Genomic DNA, 20,121 nt, shown 5'->3' on the forward strand with positions numbered 1-20,121 from the left:
AGGACACACGCGTGTGCCGTTGAGGCTGCAGATGTGTGGTGCTGGGGCCGGCAGCCAGCGCACACTCGTGCTGTATGCAGGACAGTCGGTTGTATGCAGTTTCCAATCAGCACTTCCTCAGAGGAAGTGCCTGTACACGTCTTAGATCAAAACTGCCCATGGTCTGGGGAGAGGAAGCAAATGTTTCCAGGATGCCGTGACTCCACGAACGCCTCCAACAGCAGCAGCACGGCGCGGTTTGTCTGCCTTTGGGCGTAGCTCCTAAAGAGGCTTAAGCAACAAACAGGATTATCACGGGACAGAGGGTGCCTGTGCCGACCTGCGGAAGTGATTTTCCTCACTGCCGGCAAAGCCGTGTGCCGGAGGGGCCGCCAGCCCTCGTGGGGAGTGACACAAACACACAGGGAAGGCCTCAGTCACTGCTGGACCTGGAGGGGGTCAAATCCATCGTTGCCAAATGGGCGGACGGCCAAGCTGCTGCTCCAGGGGTGATGTGTCACCGCCGCCAACGCCCGAGGCCTCCTTTCAGTCCGCGGGATGCCAACACCTGTTGTTTATGGCCCAGCAACCTGCCCACCGATGACGACAGGTCCTTGAAGGCAGGCCCTCCAGGATCTGCTTTACGTTCACAAAGGTGCCTGGGCTCTCCGTCCTGCGCACACACCGAGTGCCCACCGACCAGACGAAAGCCGGTTTTTATACACAACCATTGCCAAGTCAGCATGTGTGGAAACAACGATGTGCTGGATTCCAGGGGAGGCCTGCAACCTTTCTAAGCATCTCTCAGTTCATTTCTCAACTGTCTGCTAGGATGTCATTAGGTACGAAGTTTCCAGAATGTTCTTTGATGCAGCAGTCCAGAGAAACTGTTTGTGAAAACGAGCCTCATCACATTCACCGAGGGACTGGATGTTCTGATGTACAATTAGCACAAACAAGTTCCCAGAAGGACCGCCCTGGATAAATCTGTTGTTTCAACGTTGATGGAGAAGTTTCCCAACCATGAAAGTCTGTTTTCAGAAAAAACCAATGAAGGTCCCCAAAACCAGCGCTCTGAGGACCATACTGGGGAAAGTTTGAAGACAAAATGCCTGACAGTGGCATGATTCACATGAATGCAAATAAATTCACTGTCTGTGTTTTCTCAGAGTGTTCTGAACCTCACCTGTGCAGAATGACTTTAACGTACACTGCTTACAATAAGTAAAATCAGATGAGGCAAATTTTCAGTTCAAATGTCCACCGGCTCTAACATGTAGGTCACACTTTTATTTCATTAGAAAGGGAAGTGGACGGAACGTAAGGAGACCTGGGAGGTGCCTTCCGTCTGAAGCCTCCTGAGGACAAAAGGTGTCCAAGGGGGCACGTGGCAGGTCACAGGGAGCATGTCCTGTCCGTTGTCCCTGTCCTCTTGGTGGGGAGGAGTGTAACATCTTCTCAGTCTTCGGATACGGAGGAGGCACCCTCCTTCCCCTCCAGTAACCTGGGATTCACAGAGAGCCTCAGCCCAAGAGTGGGACCAGCGGTCTGGAGAATAGTAAGGATGTGCTGGAGCCGGGCAAGGGGTGGGTGGGAAGTGGGGCATCGCTGGGCAGAGGCGGGGGACGCTGCAGAGCGGGCATCACACCCCTGAAGGCAGGCGTAGGGCCACTGGGGAGGGATCCTGGGTCCATGCGGGCCGAGAAAAATTCTCTAGTAGTATAAAGGGCAAGCCCTGAGTTTCTGAGGCTGTTCCTGGGGTTTGCAAACGGTGTGGGGGGACATCTGTTAACTAAGGGCCCCAGCTGACCCAGCCCTTTGTGTCACAGGGATCCCTGTGCGACCACAGAGCCACACCCTGGGTTTCCTGCTTCCTAGACACCACCCAGCAGATGCTCAGCATGGTGGAGTGAGAGCCACAGAGCTACCCAGGACTGGGGGTTCCCAGTGGTCCCCCAGTACCCCCAACACATGCCCGACTGATCACAGGCCGCAGGTACTTGTAGCTGCTGGTAAAATGAACAACGGAAGTATATTTACCTTCAAAAAAGGAACGTAGTAACAATAATACTGTCTGGGGGTTGGGGGGCTGGTCAAAGGAAAGGACTGATAAATACTGCATTCCATCAGCAATCTTCCTCTACCCTGACTGAGGACAAATGAGTGGACTGAACATGCCTCAACCTTTCATGGCTTTATCTGCTCATAGGTTTACATCATTTTAGCCGCTGACTCAGTTCCTCCATCTCATTGAACAGTGGCAGGAAGGACCTCCGACTCACCTCACCGATACGTCACCCCTGTGGGATGTGTGGTCCTCTATGCTGGACCCAGACTGGCCTGCAAGTGTGGATATCGGACCCCTTGTGACCTGGAGACCAGGGGCATTGGGGCAGCCAGGGGGTGACGGTCCCTTAGACGGTTAAAGGGACCTTGCAGATGGGATTCAGGTTGTGGACCTGGAGACAGGGAGGCGCCTGGACTAAATGGGTGGGCCTCGTCTAATCAGGTGTGCCCTCCACACAGAGAATTTTTATGGCTGGAGTAGGGGAGATGCTGCAGAAGGAGTGATTTCAAGAAGAGTAGGAAGAGTCTGATGCACCACTGCTGGCTCCGAGACGCAGGGCCCACGGCAAGGACCAGAGTGAGGCATCTAGGAGCTGCAGGTGAAGCCCGGTGACATGCAGCCAGGAGCAGGGACCTCAGTCCCATCCTGCAGGGAGCTGGATTCCACCGGCTAAGCTACAGAGTGGGTGCTCCCCTGGCACCTCCTGTGCGGAGCCCAGCCAGCCACCATCTTGGTTCCACGCTTGTGACACTCGGACCAGAGGCCCTGCTATGCCAGGCCTGGGAGTGTGCCCTACGGAACTGTGAGATAGAAGTCTGCGTTGTGGTAAGTCACTATGCTTGTGTGTTACGTGTTACAGCAGCAGTGAAGAGGAACACGGGTCACTAGTCTAAGGTTAAGCGTCAGAAGTCAAAGTCTAGCTTCCTAGGTACACCCAGCTGATGGTGGAAAGAATAAAACAACGTACAACCACTGTGCCTTCTGGTTATGCTAAGAGGCCTTCAGCTAACAAAACAAACCATGGTCCAACTTGCTGACGGCCCAGAAAAAGGATCCTGGCAAGAAACTCCCAACCAAATGGCCAGTCCACTTCACTTGTGCAGAATTCACTTCCTGGTTACTTGCGCGTTCATCCAGGGGCCGGTGATGCCACGTTTTAGAAGACAGTGAGGGGTCTGCCTTACTCCGGTTCATGACTGAGACTCTCAGCATCAGGAGGACACTAAAGAGTAACTGGTCCAAGAGCCCCAGCACCCCTTGAAGAGAACTGGACCCTCTTGGAAGCAGTTCAGACAAGCTATTGCCAAGTCCGGACTGAATGGGGGTGACCAGCTGTCCCCACTGGTCCGGGATTAGGTCCGGCCAATGGGTGACCAGACATCCCCACTGGCCCGGGATTAGGTCCGGCCACTGGGTGACCAGCTGTCCCCACTGGCCCGGGATTAAGTCCGGCCAGTGGGTGACCAGCCGTCCCCTGCTGGCCCGGGATTAGGTCCGGCCAGTGGGTGACCAGCCGTCCCCGCTGGCCCGGGATTAGGTCCGGCCAATGGGTGACCAGCCGTCCCCGCTGGCCCGGGATTAGGTCCAGCTAATCGAGATGACTTAGTCACCCTAGTTTAAACGGGCAAAATGATGGGGACGTATCCATTCTGGACACACTTTCCGAGGATGGTCTTTAACAACCTTGAGAAAATCACCCTTGAGTTTGTTAAAGGCCACCCTTCCTTAGAAATTACTGGGGACTGTTAACTGAGCATCTCTTTAACCTAGCGTGTGACCAGTCCAGTGTGTCTCGGGCATTTTATTCACTGTCAGTCCCCAAGGAGCCTTTGTAGAAAGACATTTTTTCACACCAGCAGGTGCCGATGGTACGCCAGTAACTCAGACGAGAAAGCTAAGAGGAATCCTGGAGTAACCAGCATAGGAAGGAGCAGCCAGGCTAAGCAGTTTACACGTCACGGGGGCTGTGAGGAACTGGGGACACTGAGGCGGAATCGGACCATAACAACACTATCATTCCAGTGTTTCAGAAACATTCCAAAGGCAAAACTATGGAATTAGGAAGAAATTCTCAGCACTGTCAGTTCAACGTCATCGCTCCCCTCTTCCAGCAGAATTGAGTGTGTCTAACAAGATTATGCGTGGGCATGACTGTTCAGCTAATTTTTTAGAAATCCCGAGATACAGCTCACCCTTACACATACCTGGAGTCCTGTCACATTTTCACTCTGTGCTGGTGGCTTAAAATAGACAGGTCATATGCACACACTGCGATGACGACCTAATGAGAACTGTCATTCTTTGAAACGGCGATACGAGATTTTACCCCCTCGTGTGCAAATACACGACGAACTGAGAAAATGCTTAGGCGTCATACTGGGAGCACCGCATTATTTGAATAAATTATAAAGGAGCCCCTCGAGTCGTGCTACCAATCCCCGTAACAGAAAAGTCGCTTCTGGCGTATCATTTCAGCCATTCACATTTTGTTTGATGTATGTGTCTGTGTGTATGAATACAAGGAATGAGGAAAAATTAACTGCTTAGCAATCTATTTACCAGGAGTCACACTGAACAAAACCTAACAGAAACATGACAGAGAGGCCCAGGGGAGACCTCTTGTTGGGTTAAGCCTTGGTGACAGCCCAGGGACATGCTGCGGCCACTGTTTCTGCTTGTTCCACTGGGGGGACGTGAAGGGGCCGGGAACATGTCAAAGGCAATGACTATTTGATGTTAAAACGGAGAGGCATGCGGGTCAGGTGATCTGGGAAGAAGCCTGTGTGGGAGGTTTATCGCATCTGCCGTCCAGGGAGGGTGGGTCCCTCCCATCATTCCATCAGCCACAGTGAGTTCCAGGTAATTATGGTTTTAGATACTGCAAATGCAGTTGTCAGCTACGCAGTATCCACCTATGGAATGTCAGGTAGCCCATTTCTTAACGGCAACTGGGAAATGTCAGACTGGCTGCATAACTTACCCGTCATCAGAGGGTCATGCGCTACGGACCGGATTTCAGCGGTGCTGCCGGCAGGGGGAGTCGCTATGAAGGTCTGGGGAGGTGAGAGGGAACAGGTCTCATCGCTGGGCAGGAGGGCTGGACTGGACACCAAGGCACTGGAGCCACACGGGTGGGAAGGAACGAGGAGGCGCTGGGAGGAAGGCTGCAGGTTCCCGGGGCGAGATCAGAGGGGTCCGTGAGTTAGACCGCAGGTGGGCTGAGCACGAGAAGGGGGAAGAGGTCTCCCGACCCAGGGATCACGGCGCCTGGCGTGGGACCAGCTGGTTAAAGTGGGAACCAGACCAGGGTCCTGGAGACCAGGACTCACTGAGGCCACGTGGGTGGTGAAGTCAGGACTTGAGGTCATTCAGGAACGCGGAGGCCGGGGAGCTCAGCAAGCAGAGGCCTTGCCTTCGGCCAGCCAGATGGCAAACATTCAGAGGAGGAAGCAAAGAAGGCAAGGAGTCTTGGGTAAGAAAAGAACAGGGCCGTTCGGTGGTGAAGGGGCTCTGGAACATGCCACGGGGACCCAAGGATTACTCTGAGCTGGAGACACTTGAGAATCAGCAGCTGCAGGAAGAGGCTTTCTCTAAATTCTCCTTATCTTCCTGAAAGCAAAGCCTCCCTAAAGAATTCACCTGTCATAAGTCCCCTCCCCAGGAGTTTCACACCTGGGGAAGGTTGGCTTTTTATGGCTGAAAAGAAGTCAGCAGAGGTCAGCGCCTGGAGAAGAAATCACCTGAACAGACGCCGTCCTACAGCTATCTTATCTCCCACCTGTTCTCCTAAGAGCCCATTTGTTTTCCCCTAAAAGTCACTTGTGCTTCCAGAAGTGCCCCTTTCTCTGTCCCAAGCCCCTATTAAGATGGTATATAAGCCCCAGGTTCTAACTGCCGCCTTGAATCACACTGTTCTGTGAACTGCCTCGTTCTTATAGAAACAGAAATGTGTATTTTCTCTGGCTAACGTCATCTGTCAGTTTAATTTACAGCCCCCAAGGACCGAACCTAAGAGAGGACAGAACCTAAGAGAGGACAGAAAATGCTCTTCCTCCTCCACAAGCAATCTCGTCCACAGAAGCTCAGAGGGGACACCAAGCAAAGGCAGATTCGATGAAAGAAAAGATGTGTAAGGGGAGGAATTATGAAGGTAATCGTTGAGATCTTCTTCTAATGAAAAAGGGAGGTCCTGGTACACCAGGTGATAAGAGACAGGAGATACATACCAAAGACAGTGACCAGAGGCCCTTGTATTTTGCTCAGGGGTTCTGAGTGACAGGAGAAGACGGTCATGAGGCCTGGGCAGTGATGGCCAAGGCTGAAGGGTCCCTGAGGCCCTGCGAGGTGGCCCACTAGGACCCAGTGGCTCTCGTCTCCCCCGCGAAGAGCTCCAGCATGGCTGCACACCCATTAATACTGGGGTGCTGGGAAGAGAAGGACTGACTACAGAACACTGAACCCCCCACAGGGCAGAGGCCCAGCACAGCGCTCCAGGCCGCCTAGTGTTAACTTTAAATTGGACAGAAGCAAAGGGCACACTTGACCCCTGCTATTCTGGGAGGGGAGAAGCGCTTCACAGAGGGTAACAAACGTCAGGAACACGCCCACAGCCTATGTCTGTCTGCGGACTTTGGGCACAGACACAAGGCACACTGAAAAGAGGCACAGACAATGAGTTTTTCAATGAACATGTTTCCTTGTCAAGAGATTATGTAAAACATGTCGACTGCCATTTCAGGTACCGAAAAGTCAACTCAGGTGGTTACTTCTGTTTGCGAAGAAATGCGCTTTTATGACAAAGTCATTGTGCAGTTCAACAGAACTCACTTACTCATTTTTTTTCTTTTCACTCTCTAGGTATATAAAAGCTTAATGTGCGGAAGTTGCTTCAAGACAAAAACAAAACAGAAAAAGTAATTCAAAAGAAGACCCTGAAACTCAGCCCTTAACGTTAGCAAGAGAACGAAAACACGCAGAGTCGCGATGGCTACGGTTTTAAAAGATGGATTTCAGGTTTCACTTGTAATGTACTAAATAGAACCCAGGAAATCACGTGTGAACATGCCATCATTTTTATCTTGCAACAAAGATGTGCCTTTTTCAGGCTAGGCACTCGAGTGGCAGAGCTCACATGGCTGGGGGCTGGGGGTGACTCTGGCCTGGTCCCTCCACCTGCTCCAGGACCCTGAGTCCCCCGGCTGTCTGGAAGCCTGCAGACGCCTGTGTGCTGTAAAGGCTGGGGTGATGATAACCCCTGGCCCACGGTAACCTGTGCCCCGTGGGGCCCCTGGGGTCAGTGGGGGACGCCCACATGCCGAGGCCTCCTTGGCACCCAGCAAGCACTCAGTGATGCTCGCGAGCATGAAGATGGGTGAAGGGGACTTCTGAAGAGGGCATATGAGGACCGCGTACTTTAAATACAAAAGAATGATACATTAAAAAAAAAAAAAAGAATGATACATAAGTTAACTTAGAAGAACACGCTTTCAGTGAAAACTTACTAAATGCCAGCTCTGTGAGGCATCTTCTCCTAGTAAAATGGTAAGTGATTTCTTAACAGAAACGTCCCCTTTCTTGCTACGTGCTTTCTACTGCTTTCCCGTTACTGCTGCTGCACCGAATGCATCTGCGGACACCCACAGCATAATAAATTCCCCACGGCAACCGTGACTCTCTCTGGGGACTGAACAACCACGTGAAACGCCCTTGACCTTTGAGGCTCACCGCCCCCACGTGCTGGCGCCTGCACTGCGTCAAAGAGAAAGCGTGTCCTATTTCCACAAGCCTCTTTGCAACTGTTTCCCGTACTTGGAAGACAAGTCCAAGTACAGGATGTGGGGTGCCTCCCCAGCCGGGAGCCCGGTGACCCCTTCCTGGCCCGTTACACCACGCTCAACCCCAAACCCCTGACCGTGTCTGCCTAAGAAACAGGACAGGGGAGGTTTCATTCCTGCAAGTCACACACCTGCACAAAGAAACGTGGGTTAGTAACTAGGGTAGAGGCGGTGCTTGCCCAGTTCTCCCCAACAAGTCTAGCACAGACAGGGCAGCGCGGGAACGCAGGGATGCTCCAGCTCCGTGCAGAGCCTGGGGGCCACGCGAGGGGAACTCCTGCACAGGCGGGCGCCGGACGGTGGTGCCCTGCTCTTCCTCGCTTTCACTGCAACTGCTCTCCGGCAAAGCCAGCCACATGAACTTTGTCTCCACACGCACCGGGAAACCTGGAAACGCCACGGCTCTGTGAACAGGGCACCTGGCAACGGGAGGACGGCCTGGAGCAGGGAGAAAGGCAGCAGCCTCCTCCTTTCACTGCCGCAGCCACACAAAGGGGCAGCGCGTTCAAGGCCACCCTCTTATGTCATCTTTATCGGCTGTGAAGATGGGCCGCAAGCAGGTGCCTCCGACTGTGAGCCGCTCTGGGGACCAGTCTGCCCAGGGCAGCACCTCACTCATGGGTAACAGATATACATACAGCAACTGCAGCAAACAAAGAGAGTGGCTTCAGGAGGGCGTGCTGACCCGAAGGGGTGGGGAAATTCCTTAAGAAGGGGGCAGAGGTCTGAGGGAAGAAGAACCCATGTGTGTGCATGAGGTCTGCAGCAGGACGCCAGGCACACGGACGCACAGCTGTCCTGATGTAAGACGCAGAACCCCACGGCGCCCAGGACCTGCCCTGGCAGCCCCCGAGGCCTCATCTTTGACTCCACGGCTTAGCAGCTGGACCACCTCAGGCCCGCCCCTCGTGCAGTCGCTGATCTGAATCAGCCCATGTATGTGTGTTGCTAGGAATACCCCACCGCTGGCCCTCAATGAACGCGTGATGACTTTAGGCTGCGGTGTAATAAAAATATACGTATTTGGCCTTTGTCCCCGGTTTCCAGCACAGAGATCCTAAAACCCTTGGAATTTCCTGAGCAATAAGAGTGCCTTTTATTTTTTTTTATTGGTAATAAGCCCCTTTCAGCCACGCCTGAGTTTATGCTAAGGAAGTCACTCCCCTGGGCCCCCAGTCAAGCCAGACCAAGGCCGGTTTAAATGGTTGGAACCTTCATCCCGCCCCCAACTTCCAGGTCCAGAGACTCACCAAGGGCCAATGATTTTAATCAGCAGTGCCAGGTAATGGGGCCTCCATGAAGCCCCCTAGCAAACAAGGTTCTCGGAGCTTCTGCAGACACGGAGGTGCCGGGAGGGCGGTGCACTGAGACAGGGTGTGGAAGTGCCACCCCCCAGCCATACTTTGCACTAAGCATGACTTCTACTGGACGATTCCTCTTACAACACACCTGGAAGCGGATGCAAGGAAAGTGTTTTCCTGAGTTCTGTGAGTCATTCTCGTGAATTATGAAAACTGAGAAGAGGGTCGTGGGGGATCCCCCAAGTCTGTGGTTGGCGGGGCAGAAGGGTGAGTGGCCTGGCCACCCCACTGGTGGCTGGTGTCTGAAGTGGGGGCAGACTTGCGGGGCTGAGCCCTTAACCCAGGGGGTCTGCACTCACTCCAGGTCGTCAGTGTCAGAACTGAATTGGATCCTGAAAGGCCCAGTGGAGTCCGGGAAACCAAAGAAGAGTTATGTATTTTACACCAGAAATTGACACAACACTATAAACTGACTATACTTCAATAAAAATATATATACACAAAAGGGAAAAAGGAAAGGGGTTAAATGTATTTCAACTGCCCTGACAGGTTCAACGCTGGGCCCTGGGATGAAAAACCAGACCACTGAAAGATCATCCTCTCTCAACTGCATTGGGAGGGGACTTTGAGCAAGCTTCCCTGAACTAAATGGTCAGCATCCCATCGTGGCTCACTGGTTAGTGAGAGAGGTGAAGGGTGAGAAGACCCTTCATGGAAACTGTTCCTGGCACTAACTCCCCACAAAGCAGCATGCGGGCCACCGTCATCCTGAGGAATGCCCATCATGCTGCAGACACGCCTGGGTCACCAGCAGGAACCCCTTGAGAAGCCTGGGATGCTGTGGGATTGCTGTCTGCAGATGGTGGAGGCAACGCCCTCTGTGTGAGCAGCTCCCGTGTGCGGCAAGGAGACCCTGCTGCAGGGCTGCACAGGCACCATGCACTCACTCCGAACACTTTCCCCAGTCTCAGAACCACTGCATGCCACCCACGGCCACTGCCAACCCTGCATAAGGAAGCAGCCCACGGAGGCAGGACATGGCTTCACGACGGCCTCCTTCCCAGGGAGAAACACAGAAGCCTGGGAACTTGCCCATGGAAAGCAAAGGCCGTGGTGACAAGAAGCCCTGCAGGAAGGAGACAGCCCTGAGGAGCATTCGTTCAGGTACAGGGCAGTGAGTGCTGCTGGCTTAACGTGACCTGGCCGACCGAATCAAATCAAGCCACCATGGGCGCGCGCTTCCAGGTCGGCTGGTCACACAGGAGGCCGCAGCCTGCATGGCGGAAGGCCCCTCCCCTGAACACAGCCGGCCAGCAGTGCTCTCTCAGGCCGAGGCCTCCCCAGATACATTCAGAAATCCGCACGACTCAGGCCGGGTCTCACCAGCCGGGGGGACATGGGGCGGCCGTGGTTCCCACAGGGTGAAGGGGTCTCCCTGTGCACCCCTACCTGGTCAGGCCGAGGCCTCCCCAGATACATTCAGGCATCCGCACGACTCAGGCCGGGTCTCACCAGCCGGGGGGACGTGGGGCGGCCGTGGTTCCCACAGGGTGAAGGGGTCTCCCTGTGCACCCCTACCTGGTGACCCCAGTACCCCCCTCTCTCGAGTTGTACGGACTGCCGGGCAGCAGTGGGCACGGAGTGGAACCACACAGACAGTGTGACCCCCACTCCGCTGCCCCCACCCTTCATCCCTGCCAGGCTTACCTTCTCCATGGGGGGAGTGGGCGAAAACCTCCGGGCACACGCCAGGAATATGTCCGGCTCCGGTTTCCCACTCTTCACTTCGGGGTCATCCCCCAAGACGACGTGGTCGAACAGGCTGAAGAAGTCCTCGTGTCTGTGGGTCTTCATCTGGAAGGACGCGGTCCCCGAGCTGGTGGCCACGGCGCAGGGCACGCCGTGCCTCCGCAGGTGGCGGACCAGCTTCTCCACACCTGGGGAGGAGGAGGGACAGCCTTCAGGGACGGGGACAGGCGCCGGGCGCAGGCCTCCGGGGACGCCCCGACTCGGCCACGTCTTCCCAGGAACGAGAGTGCCCACACGCACTGTCCCCACAGCGGTTATCAGCTGGAACGTCCCCACTGGGCACAAAATCGGAAAGCCATTCAGAGCCTAGTGACAGCTTTTCCCAAAGTAACAGAGGAGATTTTACTGGGAAGATGTGGCCTTGCTTCCCCATCCTCTCAGAGCAAACCCTTTCATTTTGCTCTGTGCAAAGGAAGGCCCTGTGCACTCGGGACACTGTGTTGTGTCTGTTTTGAAGCAGGGACTACACAAGGACTATGCTCTTGGTGTTTTCTGAGAAAACTTTTGTCTTCTACAGAAAGCTATTCAGTCATTCCTCACAGCCCTGGATCCGGACCCAGCCTCCATCCGAGGCTGACGGAAAGGCCCCCCGGCTGAAGGAAAGCTGTCGGACCACCTACTAAGGGGCCAGAGAGAGAAACCACAACAACGCACCACGTGAAAGACACATTCCCCTACTCATTAATGGCAGGGCTTAAGTCCCAGGGACACGCGGGTTAATGCACTTATCCACAGAGCCACTGACGAAAGGGCCAGTCATCAGAAATGTGTCAAAAGTGACAGTTCAGCCCAGGCCGGTTACGACAGTAATGTCTAAATCCACCCAAAGTGCTATGGTTTGTATAAAATAGTATTTTACATTATCACGTCATTGTGACTGTTTTAATACTTTTTCAGTTGCTACAGAAAAGATGGATACGGTAATTTTCCCCCCCTAAACCAGAACCCATTTAGTGAGGAACAGATACTGAGCACCTGATCCTTCAGAGACGCTCAGAGGGAGGCGTGGATCTCAACTCCACGCCAAGACACGTGAAACCCTTTAAAGAATACATTAGAATCTAGCACTCGGATGGATGCCAAATTCTGCATCTGACATCCCATCAAAATTCCCACACTTTCAGAGGAGCAAACAGAACCCACAACCAGGAGGAAAAAAGCAGTCATAGAAATGGACGCAGAAATGGCCGAGACGATGGAATTACATAACCTTGTAGAACAGCTTTATAAATATTATATATACGCCCAAATCAGGGACTGTCAGAATGAAAAAAACTAAAACAAAAACAAAAGTGAGACCCGAATACATGTTGTCTGCAAGAAACTTACTTTCAAGATAAATACTTGGTTAGGTTAAAAATAAAAGGATCGAAAACTATGTATCATATCACTACCAATCAAGAGTCTGGGTAGCTATGTTAATTTAACAACAGGCAACCGGGCTTCAGAACAACGAATGACAATTATCAGGGACAACTTTGGACATTTCACAATGCAAAAATAGTTCAACTCATCAAGAAGATACGGTAATTCTAAATGTGTATGCATCAAATAACAGAGCTTCAAAATACATAAAGCAAAAACTCAAAGAACAGAAAGGAGAAACAGGGACAGAGGTTTCAAACTCCTCTCTCAGTAATGGACAGAACAAGAGAGACAAGATGAACCAGACGTCAAAAACACCATCAGGCAACTAAACCCCAATGACATTTGTATAACACTTTACCCAACAACAGCAGAATACCTATTATTTTCAACTGCATATGAAACACTCAACAAGAAGGAACATACTGTATCGGTCAGACAACAATTCTCAAAACATTTTAAAGAACCGAAATCATAAAAAGTAAGTTCCCTGACCACAGCAGAATTAAAACAGGCATTGACGATTGAATAGTACTTGAAAAATCAAAAATATTTGGACATTAAACAACACACTTCTATGTAAGACGTTGGTCAAATATGAAATCACAAAGGGAAATTAGATGACATTTTGTAGAGAATGAAAATATAACATACCAGATTTGTGGGACATAGCTAAAACATTTTTAGAGGAAAATTTATAGCATTAAATTCTTATATTAGAGAAGAGGGTCTCAGATCAGTGATATAAGTCATCACATTAAAAAACAGCTGTGAGAAAGAAGATCTACAATCTAAGGTTTTATCGTAAGAAGATGAAGGAAAAAGAGAAAATTAAACTCAAAAAAAAAAAAAAAAAGAATGGAAGAATTAAAATAAGAGAGGAAATCAATGAAGTAGAAAACAGAAAAAAGAACACAGGAAACCAATTAAACCAAAACCTAGTTCTTTAAAAAGATCAATTTAATTGGGAGACTGTTACCTAGACAGATCAAGATTAAAAAAGAAAAAATCCAAGATTACCATAATGAAAGAGGGACAGCACTAAAGGCCCTTAACATGATTAAAAGGATACAGAAAAATATTATGACAGTTCATGCCAATAAATCTGACAACGCAGATAAAATGGACAAGTTCTCTGAAAGATACAAAGCTCCCTCAAGAAGACACTAATGACCTAACTAGCCCTATATCCACTAAAGGAACTGAATCTGTAGTTAAAACACGTCCCCAGCCGAGGGTTGGGTGGCGTCTTCGGTGGGTTTACCAAGGGTCTCAGAAAGAAAGCACGCCGACACTAAAGAAGCCTCGGAAAACCAAAGGGAACGCTCACTTCCCAACTCATTTTGTGAGACCAGACACAGGTCATACAACAGAACTACAGAGGCATGCGTCTCATGAACACACACACTTAGCCTCACCCTGAGAGCAAATTCCAACCAGTGGGAAAGTATTCCACCTGAAGACTTTCTATGGCGTTTGAATCTTCTATTTTAAAATATTAAAAAAAAAAAAAAGCCACACCATTCAATTCGTTTGCAACAACCACTGATGAATATCATGGAGAAATATGTATTATTTATTAGCTAAATTTCAATAAAAACCTTTACTGATCTGGTAAGTGGGATGAAACAATCATCATAACAAATATACATCCAATCACCACCTCGCTCAGGATACAGAGATTAGAGCTGAGTGACAAGCTGACCTGAATTTAAAACAGAATATTCAGATTTCTGTTATCACACAATAGCAAACCAACACATTCAAAAAATAATATAGCATATTTAACTACATGTTTTCTCTAAAACCTACTGGAAAAAGAAAATTGTGCAGGAAAAGTTCTTTGGTGCTATTCATTAAAAAAAATTTATATATGGTTTTATTTCATTAATCCTTCTAACATTTCTAGTTCTGTGGATACTTTGTAACGTGCCTAATGTTAACAGAGCAGTGCTATACACAGACACACACACACCACCAAGACTATACTGGTGTGCGTACTCGACATTGTTATCCATGGTGGAATGAATCAAAAATGTTTTGGGATGACTGTTTTTTAAATCAGACAAAACATACTCAGCTCCTTTAAAATGTCTGCACCAAAACAGACATGAAACTCAAGAGAGGGACCTGGCCATAGCCCCCGGCAATGATGTCCCCTCCTGGACCTCCATTCTGTCACCTGTCACACAGCCACGATGAACTCTGCTGGCGGCGGGGCAGGGCCCTGCACGTCAAGCACACACAGGAAGGTAAAGGGCAGGTGTTTGCCACGGGCACCCCCATCACATCGGACTCCAGGTCAGAGTCAGCGATGGGTCATTCGAATCTCCTGGCACAGGCCTGCCGCAGTCCTTCAAAAAGTTCTGTATCCTTTGCATAACGCACAACTGTTCCTTATTCGCTCTGAGAAGTAAAAGACTAAAAATGCGAACGCAGTTCTGTCCTGCGGAGAAGCTGGTTAATTAAGTATATAAATGAAACCCAGCCAACGGCTCGTAGGCCCTGGTGTGCTTAATTCGGTTTAAGGGAAGGGCAGACAGACAGCTGTTGCTATAAAGAATCAGCACTCAGAGGATTAATCCACAGGGAGAGATGAGAGACGTGGGGAATCAGTGACCCTATGGAAGACGGATCCCGTCTGACTTCCCCCTGGAGACCTACGCTTGGTGACAAAGAACATGGAGGCTGTCCCTGGAGCGGATAGGAAAGGGGAACGTGCAGGAAAGACTGATGGCGGACATGCGTTCTTGCAGGTGTCTCCTTGGGACTCACCTGCCGAGAGGACATATCTATCAAGGCCCTACTGGATCAGGCGGCATCGGTTAACTCCTCACCCTAAACCCAGAGACCCGCAGTGAGGAGTGAGCGGGAAGGACCGGAGGAGATGACAGCACTGCAGACGGGCGCACGCCACGTGTTCCGGGAACCGTGGGGTGGGCGTCAAGTCTGGATCTCTGCAGTGAGGCATGGGAAGATGGTGGCACGTGTCCCGGGAGCCCGCTGACCAATGCCACCCTGTCACCCATGAGTAGAACTGACACCCACACTGCCCTGGGACGGGATATGCTGTGTGGGGCCCTGCCCAGCCTAGACCTCCTACACGTGCATTCTGCAGACGGCACGCAGCGCCTCCTCAGCGTGACCGGCCTGGGTAAGGGGCGTGGGCAGACCACCTCCCTCTGAAGAGCCTTGGCAACTGCCTGAAAGGTGAGGCGGCCAACACCATGGTGTTGCAGGTCAAAGGTGCGGACCAAGGGTAGTGGCTGAACGGTGGCACCCCAGGAGCTATGTCCGAGTCCTAACCCCTGGTACTTCTTGGGGGAAAAGGGGGCCATGCAGAGGTGAAGATGGACCTTGGAATGAGACATCCAGGGTTTAGGGGGCGCTCTAAACCCAATGACTGGTGTCTTAGTCTGTTCCAGCCATTGTAGTAAAACACAGTGGGCTGAAAGCTTCAAACAAATGTACTTCTCACGGTTGTGCAGGCTGGAATTTAAGATCAAATTGCTGGGAGACTCAGGGTCTGGTGAGGGAGCTCTCTCCCTGGTTCACAAGATGACCATCTACCTCCTTCGTCCTCACGTGGAGGCAGGGGTGAGGGAGCTCCCTGGGGCCTCCCTTGTGAGGACCCTAATCCCATTCGTAGGGCTCCACCCTCGTGACCTAATTCCCTCTCAAAGGCCCCACCTTCTAACACCATCACACATGAATTTGGAGTGGAGGGGGACAAACATTCTGACCACAGCAACAGGTGTCCTCACACGAGAAGAAAGAAACAGAGGAGACGCCACGTAGGGAAATAGGCGGCCGCCAGCCCAGGGACGCCTGGAGCCCCCAGAAGCTGGAAGAGGCAGGAGGGACCCTCCCCCTGGAGCCTCCGGAGGGAGCGTGGCCCTGCGACACCTTGATCTAAGATTTCTGTCCTCTAGAACCACGAGAGCATACATTCCTGTTGTTCAAGGCAACCAAGTCTGTGGTCATTTGTTACCGCTGCCCCAGGAAGCGAGTACACACTGAGCCACAGTGGCATAGCTAGTGGTGGAGAAGCAACTGGAGCCTGGATTCTGAGAGGACAAAATTCACCACTGTAAACACGAAAATGCGGTGACAACATTTCAGAGATTGTTAGCAATCAAGGACAGACCTCAGGAAGAGAAAAACGAGACACACACACACACACAAGCACAAAGCACAGCAGGTGCTCTCTGCACTGGCAGGAAAAGGCGCGCCAGGAACACCCAGCCCCAAAGACCTGGTCCCTCCCGCTGGGGTCAACAGCCAGGGGGCGTGGTGTTGGGAGCGACCGGTTCTCACAGGGGGAATTTTGACACCTCTCCCCCCTCAAAGGGGACACTCTGCAACGCCTGCATTCTAATGTCACTGGAGATTCCTAACCAGCACTTCGGAAGGGCCACGAATGGTGAGTTCATATCCCCCAGGAGGTAAGTTCCTGCTGAATCACAGGACGGCCCCGCCCTTTTCAAGGGAGCATGCTAATTAGTTCTGACCTACGTGTGCGGTGACCAGATGTTATACCCTCGTTTCTGGAGCAGGCTTTGGAGAACAGGCTTATGCAAGGCAATGACAGCTCACTGAAGGGTCCCCTTCCAAGATGAGCATGACTCAGGAGCCCAGAATTTCCAGCCGCCACATAACACACCTGGACAGGCCCGTCACAGTGCCTCCCCGGTCCACCGCGGGGCGCAGGTGCTGAAGGGGGTGGTTCTTCAGCAGGGACATTGTGGACCCCGTCCCCCAGGGCATTTGGCCCTGTCCAGAGATACTTTTGGGGTGTCACAACTGGGGGAGGGGGCGCTGCTGCCACCCGGTGGGTGCAGACCTGGGCCATACACGATGTTCTCAGTCAGGGCAGAGCGGTAACGGCCTCCAAGTCCAGAGGTCCAATTCCTTCTTCTTCACTTGACTCCTCTAAACCTGTATCCTTACTAAAAGCTGAAGGAGACTGACCCTGCATACTGCATGGAACAGCTGTAAAACGGAACATGATATAAAGACACTGGACAGGTGGTCAGTTTTCAGTTCTACACCAATAGGCGTGATGGAGAGAAACCTACGCTCCTTCTAACTCACTCACACCCAGGGGTTCCCTTCACCTGACGCACCCGACAGACAACAGCAGAGCGTGTGCTACGGCAGCCATGCCTCACTGAGCCGAGACCCATCCGCCCAACGCCTGGGGACCACAGCAGTCAGGCGGGATAGTTTCCCAGCTCTTTTTTCCAAGCTGCCACTCTGCAGAAGTTACAACAACTGTGAGGCCAGCGTTTTTGTGCATGCAGGTTTCTGAGAATTACCTCAAATACAAAATGCTTGCTGTTACGGTCTATGCTCTGAGGGACCTTCTAGAAAGGAGACAGGCTTTCCCAGGCTCCTGTGTCTTGCCTGCTACACAGATGCCAAGGGCAGCAGCACACGGAGGTGATCCAGAAAGCACCCACTGAGGGGCCCTCGTCTGGACGGCCGACTCACAGAGCAGCGCTCGGCGGTGACGTGCTTGAGACCCGTTCCATATGCCCACGACACTGGGACTGCGTCTTCACTGTGTGTGCGCTCAGGGGACACGAAAGCCAGGTCTCTTCCCCGGTGCAGGGTGCGAATCATCCAGGGGACAGGAGACACACGCATCTGCGATATTTATGTGACAATGTCCTGGAGGATGTAGTCACCACTGTCTGCCTCTCCTGCCCAGGAACTTTCACAATATACAACATCATAATCCTTGAATGGCTTCTAGCACTTAAAACAGAAATGTAGGGGGAGGGTATAGCTCAGCGGTAGACCACATGCTTAGCATGCATGAGGTCATGGGTTCGATCCCCAGTACCTCTGTTAAATAAAAAGAAAATAATAAATAAGCAAACCTAGTTATCTCTCCACCCCCAAAAATAGAATTAAAAAATGATAATAATAAATAAAAACAGAAATGTAATTGTTTTTATTGTGGTAAAATAGACATAAAATGAGCAATCGTCTCCATTTTTAAGTGCACAGTTCAGTGGCATTACGGATACGCACCTTGTGCAACCATGCCCACCAGCCACCTGCGGGACTCGCCACCTGCAGAACCCTTTCATCTTCCCAGACAGACACTCTGTCCCCACTGAGCACCAAGCCCAGCCCCCTCCCCAGCCCCTGGCAAGCTCCGCACCACTTTCTGTCTCTGTGAACCTGACTCTTCTAGGGGATTCCTTTCAGTGGGACCACACAGTCTTTCTGTGTCTGCTTCTCTCACTGAGCACAGTGCCCTCGAGGTTCATCCATGCTGTAGCCTGTGTCAGCATTTCCTTCCTTTTTAAAGCAGAATAATATCCCATTGCATCAATGTAAGACATATTATTTATCCATTCATCCATTGGTGGACATTTGGGCTGCTTCCACCCTTTGGCTACTAAGAATAGTTGCAGCCGCCTGCCCAGAGGAGGGGCCCCGGGCACCACAGGGTCAGGTACCCAGGGGACCAGGGTTCTAGTCTGTCATTTCTCTCCCCGCGCTGGGTGATTTCACAAGGAGGAGGGGAGAGAGCTAACACTAGGGACCCTGGTGCGGTGGGGACAGGGGCCCAGAGGTTCAGGGGAACCGGGTGCCTTTGTGATCGAGCAGTGCAGGGGCCACCCCTCCTGGGCACAGCCTTGTCCCACACTCCTCTCCACTGGCCCAGATGCCCCGCCCTGAGCTTTTCCCTGGGAAATCCCACTCCCAATGAACAATGGAGAAAAAGCGTGGGCCCAGGACAACAGGAGAACCTTCCGGGGACTGTAGCTCATAAGAGATGCTGACTTTCTCATTATTGGCCTTCAAACCAAATTCCTCTCACTAAATTGTACCAAAACACATTATTTCATCCATCTCAAAGAATATGTGACTGAAGGATCTGCTTCCAAATACGATGGAGGTAACCAACATCCTTCATGGGGAACCCTGTTAAAAAGGTTTCCTTACATCCCACATTAAAAATTTTTCTTAGGTAAGTCCACATTCATTTCAGTAATTTTTTTGTTTAAAATTTTTGCCACAATTTAGAAGATGTCTATTTCCAGAAAATGGTTAAACCCTTGGCCGATTGACAGTTCACATTTCACCATTAAGTCAAGTACTAAATGCCTACAGAAGGTACTGGTCAGAAGTATTTCCTGCAAAGAACATTCACGGCCCACCTCTTCACAGAGAGGCTTCCAGAGCACTCAGCAATAAGGCTTCTGTTAGAGGGTGATTCCGATCACTTGTGCTGCAGCTTCAAGCTCCATGGTCAACTCTATCCTCTCAGTGGCTGGACCAACCCAGCAGACACCAGCCTCATAAGCAGGGGCTGCCTCCCTGCTGATTGGCCCAGGCAGACACATCCACCTCATAATCCGGGGCTGCCTCCCTGCTGATTGGCCCAGGCAGACACATCCACCTCATAATCCGGGGCTGCCTCCCTGCTGATTGGCCCAGGCAGACACACCCACCTCATAATCAGGGGCTGCCTCCCCTGGCAAACTGTCATCCCTTCCTTGCTAAGTACCTGCTTGGGCTGTAGCTCTCACCATAAAGCGAGAGCTTCGTTCTCAAAGTGAAGGATGTTGAAATGATAATACACTGTCTCTACAGACAGCCGCCTTTTCTAATGAGCTCAAGGTGCCTCCCACAACCTAAAATGTCCCACCAGAAAACACCTTCAGAAAGAGAAGAAACGCAAGTCAGGGGTTATGCTATCATCCACAGTTTCGTCACCATAACAAAGCAGTAAGTGAACAAAATG

The 20,121-nt window shown here is 51.5% G+C and overlaps 1 protein-coding gene across 2 annotated transcripts in view; it reads right to left on the reverse strand.

The window, feature by feature from the left end:
- PUDP (pseudouridine 5'-phosphatase) overlaps nt 1-20,121 on the reverse strand; it is a 64,454-nt gene that overhangs the window by 8,189 nt on the left and 36,144 nt on the right. The window contains exons 3-4 of one of the 2 annotated variants that reach the window (XM_032475335.1): nt 10,890-11,119; nt 4,706-5,211 (exon numbers count right to left, since the gene is read on the reverse strand). In XM_032475335.1, the coding sequence (XP_032331226.1) occupies nt 4,960-5,211; nt 10,890-11,119 (482 nt within the window). In that variant the 3' untranslated portion in view covers nt 4,706-4,959. Of the gene's footprint in view, nt 1-4,705; nt 5,212-10,889; nt 11,120-20,121 lie in introns of those variants that run through there. The other variant, XM_032475336.1, reaches the window with a different exon arrangement.

This window comes from Camelus ferus, chromosome X, assembly GCF_009834535.1.
Source record: "Camelus ferus isolate YT-003-E chromosome X, BCGSAC_Cfer_1.0, whole genome shotgun sequence".
Taxonomy (NCBI): Eukaryota; Metazoa; Chordata; class Mammalia; order Artiodactyla; family Camelidae; genus Camelus; species Camelus ferus.